This window comes from Trachymyrmex cornetzi, unplaced genomic scaffold (assembly GCF_001594075.2).
Source record: "Trachymyrmex cornetzi isolate Tcor2-1 unplaced genomic scaffold, Tcor1.1 scaffold26, whole genome shotgun sequence".
NCBI lineage: Eukaryota > Metazoa > Arthropoda > Insecta > Hymenoptera > Formicidae > Trachymyrmex > Trachymyrmex cornetzi.
The window spans coordinates 315,159-321,158 of NW_017297270.1; the positions used below are offsets into that span (position 1 = coordinate 315,159).

The following is a 6,000-nucleotide window of genomic DNA, read 5'->3' on the forward strand; positions in this document are numbered from 1 at the left end:
GCCAGTAAATTCGAACGAATCATTGATCGGTCTGGCACGAGCACAAATATTAAGTGAGATTAAAAAAAGGATAGGATAATATAATCCCATATTATTTAATCGTTTTTATCAGTAAAATTAATAAAATATTCTGTGAATTTCACCTGTGACGTTTACCGGATATATGTTTAAATTATAAATAGACCTTTCTTCTATACATAAACCCTCTTTTTGATATCGGTTTTCGTATGATGGTGAAATATTAAAAGTGGATTTTGTCGTATTTAAATATAATATATATATATATATTATTTCGAGGGATAGATAGTTATTAATTTTTGAAGTATCAAAACGCGTGAATCTGAATTTTTAGTGTATTTCAAACGTGAAGAGAATACGCGAAGTTTCGATATACCGACTACCTACATTATTTGAAATCCGGCACAGCGTATATACACAATATGAAGCTGTTGGTCCATTTTTGGAATCCATGCTTACATTGCTAAAAGTAATCATTGCAACTGGAAGTTGCGGGATTTTGTATAGAGACAGTGCGTTGGATGTGTGTTGTTCATTTTTACATAAAATTCTATTTTTGTAGACAGACAGCATAAAACAGTCATGTAGTAACAAAGCACTATAGAAAGTAATTTATGAGAAAAATATACAATCAAACTCTCTTTCACACGTAAAATTGTCTTTAAATTCATTAAAAATTAAGCACGAAGCAGCGTATACGAATATAAGAAGTACATGGCACACACACACATTTAAAACACACATAAATAATATTAAATATAAACATTAATTATACAATATTATATAATTTATAACGTTAGAATATAAAAAAACTATCTATATACTGTGCATTATTCCTTAGCAATGTAAAGAATATAAATTTTACTCGATTAAATTTATCATAAATATTCATGTAGATAATCCGTATTTTTTTTATAATAAAATTAATCACGATAAAATATTTAACGTTAAATTATACATATAATATTATATAATCCATATATATATAACGGAATATAAAAACATATACACCGCGAATTATTTCTTAGTAATATAAACAATATTATTGTTCCATTAAGTTAATTACGAATATTCGTGTAGATATATAAACGTATTGTTCATAATATAAAATTGATTCGTAAACATACAGACAAGAGATACAGAGCATCTGAGTGTATCTGAGGGACAGTTACAGCAATTGCATCGTATGCGGGCGCAAAGTCGCGATGCATTGAGAGAGATGGACAAGTATCACTACTTGAATACATCGTCGTGTTGCCGTAACGTCGCACGTCGCAAAATCCGCAGAACTTTATTAACCTTCTAGCGAGTATTGTCGCACGTGCGGGCAGGGAATTAATATCGCCAAAACGAATTGATATTTTGATCACGCAGGCTGGAACGACGCTCGCGCGCGCTCGCGTAAACGTAATTTCGTTTGTGCGTAATTGAGCGTACTCCGGGAGAGATCGCGGATGGTTAGTATCGTTCGTAAAACTCGATCGCGGCACTGCGATAGTTACGCCACGAAATTGCTCCAAATTTGCCATTCCGTCGGTTTTGATCCAACCGTAACGCGCAGTGAAGGGAAAGCATTAAAATTTATATCAACCCAATTACTGCTACTAAAACGCGATAGATAATTTATTTCCTCGTTAATGAAGGATTCCTCTCTATATACACGAATGCAAACTTTTAACAATATTTATATTAAAAAAAAAAATAAACAACATTTATATTTGAAAAAAAAAATCAAGTAGATGGATGAAGAGAACCATATTTCGTTAAGGTAGATCTTGATGTTTAATATTTATGTGTGAATTTTTATAATTTCCAGTTCAAGTAAATTGCGTGCCAATTACTTGTCGGTCTTAAAACAGTCCTAGACTAAAGCTATTATACAGTATGTAATATCACAAATTAAATTGATAAGCGATTTAATATTATTGATGCTAGTGATATTTAAAATACCGTAAAGAACTTATTGCAAAAGATATCGCCTCAGCAGGGATTCGAATCTTGATCTCCCTCATTCTGTATAAGCGTCTTAGTTCGAAACTATTATTAAGAACTAAAATCCGTCTTGACCGAATATGGCTCTCTTCACTCATTTATGTTGCATTTTTCTCAGTCCATTCTGATTCATTTTCACTTAATATTAAAAAATTAAATATTAAATAATACAATGATTTGAAAAGTTCGTAACGCATAAGAATTTCAAAATTTAAGCGCAGTTGTAACTCTAAAAATAAACGAAATTTAAATTTAAATAAAGGGGTTAATATGTTAAATAAAGGGAAAATATGTAACTATGATACAAAAAATAAAGTAGCGCTACTAACTTTTGTTCCAATCTAATATAAATGCCAGAGATACGTAAGACTTTGCGAATCAACGGAAACAAAAAACAGCCGAAAGTAAAAGATACCTCTTCAACTCTCTTATACCATCAAAGTAAGGGAATGTATTTAAGCACAACATCTACAGCAGATAACACAAGAGCGAGGCAAGCTGGTCGATAGGAAACGCTGCTCGATAAACCGACACTGGAACTCGATAAACTGGCTCTCTCATCGTACGAAATAATAGCCTTGCGTGTAGCGTCACGGACGAGCGTCGATAGAAAGGGTGAGTTGCTAGACGGATCAGAGCTGACGAGGATGACGATACGTCGAGGGGTTGCGCTTCTATGGGGTTGAGAGCACGCGGTCGCCTTTGTAACGACGCGGGGCGGAATGCGGCGCAGGTAATAATGGATAATAATGCTTAAACGGACGATCGTCAACTCGACTCGACTCGACTCGACTCGACTCGACTCGACTCGACTCGAATCGACTAGATTCGACCGCATATCGGCGATTCGATTGTCTCCGCTATTGCACGGCCATCCATGCGCGTCACGGCCGTCGAAACGCGTTATTCATGCGGCACAAACTCACTCACCCACTATCCTTCTTTCTCCCTCTCGAGCGCGTTGCAGCACTCTCATCTCCAGTCTGGCAAGAGTACAATGTCGCAGAGCACGTGCAAACGGCGCCGTTATACGGAACGATGGTGCCGTTTGCAGCGCTGAAAGATATCGCGATCAGGCAGCCCGAATAAATGGGATATTCTTCCAGTCAATTTTTCTTTTTTACGCATCGATGTTAATTTTTTACTATTATTTTTAGTTTTTGCTGATATCAGTATATCGAAGTAGCGATTTGTAATGACCTTTTATGCGTCTTTTGAAACAACATTTGAAATAAATAGATAACAGTCGAGTAAGAGATTTGTAATTAATCTGGACTTACCTGATTCTTGCCCTTGAGAACAAGTACATTGGTAACACGACCGAACGGCAGACCTAGATGGATGATCTCTGCCTCTGTCACCTCGTTAGGTATGTTCCTGATATGAATGACTCTGGAAGGTTTGCCGCTGTGACTCTTGTCGAGCTTAACCTGGAACAAAAAAAAATGGATCCCTGGTGAGTCGTCGAATAAAATGAGCTGAGAACTTAATGTCTACGTCACCATAAATATAACCCAGAAAGGAAAAAAGATATAAATGGTCTCATAAATAAGAAAAGATGTTGTTAGGATCATGTAATACCTAAGAAAATAATCTCATTACTGTCTTTCCAAGACTACGACACGGTTAATTGTCTAAATATAGTTAAGCTCTCATGTATATGTTTCAAGATAATTAAACAGTCCGTTTTGTAAAGGTCTAAAAAGACATAGTAAAAAATTAACTATATAAAGCTTTAATTGCTATGAAATAATACGTTACATTATATTTTTGATTTATTAAAACGTCTTTCTTTTAGTTATTGCCATATACAAATTCGAGACATCCAGCTTATTAATTTGTAAAGCTAATTATTAAATACTTTTAGTTACACTGTAAAAAATAAAAAATCAATCTCTTTATGATGTCAGACTGTAATTAATGAACAAATAATAATTATGATAATAACAATTACATTTTACTTAAACCATGAAAACTTGTTATTTCTTGATAATACAACAATGATGTAGCACGTTCACTTGGTTCACGGTAATATTCCTTAAATGAAATATTTCCTTGAAAGTCTATAATTAGAATACAAATGAAAATATGTTGAATGGGCTATTCTAGAATAATAGTATGTTGAATAGTCTAATTATATTATACTTCCAATAAAATATTTTATTTAAAGAATTTTACCAAGTGTATTGTTTTAACGTAGTTGAAACAGACAATCAAGATCAAGTTCTCATATTATCATATATGGCGTTTTATATTTTCATATATGGAAATATCTGTTGTAAATGGCTGTTTGATCGTCTAATCTAAAAGAAAACAGTGCTTCCAAACTTTTAAAGGATAATGTAATTGTAACACAGAAAAATTTAATGAATCTTTTATTTCCAAGACGGTTGTCTTGGAAATAAATTAATAAAAATCATTTGTCAAGGAATACACAGGCAAAGATTATCTATAAAGATAAAACTATCGCTAACAAAACATACTAGAGCATCAATCATACATTGATCAAAGGAGCAATATTAACCTAATCTTTTGAGTTAAATAACATTTTATTATTTTTAATTTCCATGTGTGTCAAAATATAAATCAATCTATTTTGTGTTAATTTCAAATCGTTCATACTAAAATATGCATTTAATGAATAATAGATTACATTGAATCAAATTTAATACATTTTCTTGAGTTAAATTTTTTAACGCCGTCGTTTTAATCAAATTAACAATATATTTACGTAAGAGAAGTGGCGACCTACAGAAATGAGAAAAATAACCCAAATTATATAGATATAATAATTTGACATTATAAATTTAACAGTGTCATCTGTATAATTACTATAAACTTTGACACTTAAGAAATGTCAATTTTCCAGTCTATAAAATCGCCGGAAGGAAGGATGAGACCGATTAGGGTTCTTACGACGCGGGACGCGAAGAATCAAGCTCGCACGATTCTAGTAGAAAAAGACAGATGCAGTCAGCCAGTCCGGTGAAAGTTTCATCTGGAGCCCATTCCCGCGCCGAGGTAGAGGAGCACTTGTAGAATTCTCGGTCACTTATATTATTCCATATGCGGCAGTGGGAGGTCAAAGAACGCGCAAGATATGCACGCATAATACACCCTCGTTGTGTATGTGTGTATGTACACTTACTTAAGCTTGTGCCGCCGGGGGCGGTGTTTTCAATCACGGTTCTATCTAGTCGAACTTGAGAGCGCTTCCTCCGTCCTCGCTTCGGAAAGAACCCATCGAAATCCATCCTCCTCTCTCGGCTTCGCAGCCGGTTTTCTTAGTCTTTTTTTTCCTTACCACTTTTCCTAGCCCGTTCCGAGGCTCTCTTAGAAACGTCGCTGAGGTTTAGTCGGGCTTAACTGATCGGAAAACGCGCTTCTTACCGGGTTAAGGAAGATGGATATTTCAGAGGCGCCCCATCCTTAATCTCCCCCCCCACTCTCCCCCCTCATCCCTCTTTCACGTCTTGGAATGGAGCTCGAATGAGTGGCGGATATTTTTATTTGAATCAATCGATACAATGTAGAGCAGGACAAGAGGTAGATAATTAAAAATAATTTGTGGATTACGAGTTATTAGCGGATAATTGATTTAATTAATCAGTTGATCAATTAATCGCGCAAACGAATTTGTATGTACAGCGTAGGAGAAATATAAATATCCTACGGCAATGAAATGGAATATATAATAAGTGGAATTTTTAAATTATATAATATGTTCATCTGATAAACCGAACCAATTTTATAAATGGAACCGCGTATAATCACATTATATCATATACCGCAGACAAAGAATATGGTAGATCAAACATTATTTAGAAACGATCGATGATTCCGATATCATAAAATATTAGGATAGACAAAATAATGTAAACATCTGAAAAAATATTCTATCTACTAGTATTTTATTAATAAAGAATTAGGGCCTACCATCTCTCTCTCTCTCTCTCTCTCTCTCTCTCTCTCTCTCTCTCTCTCTCTCTC

At 34.4% G+C, this 6,000-nt stretch overlaps 1 protein-coding gene across 3 annotated transcripts in view; it reads right to left on the bottom strand.

The window, feature by feature from the left end:
* heph (polypyrimidine tract-binding protein 1 heph) overlaps positions 1-6,000 on the bottom strand; it is a 377,608-nt gene that overhangs the window by 113,687 nt on the left and 257,921 nt on the right. For all 3 annotated transcript variants that reach the window (XM_018508372.1, XM_018508371.1, XM_018508373.1), the window contains one exon: positions 3,291-3,440. In XM_018508372.1, the coding sequence (XP_018363874.1) occupies positions 3,291-3,440 (150 nt within the window). The remainder of the gene's footprint in view (positions 1-3,290; positions 3,441-6,000) is intronic.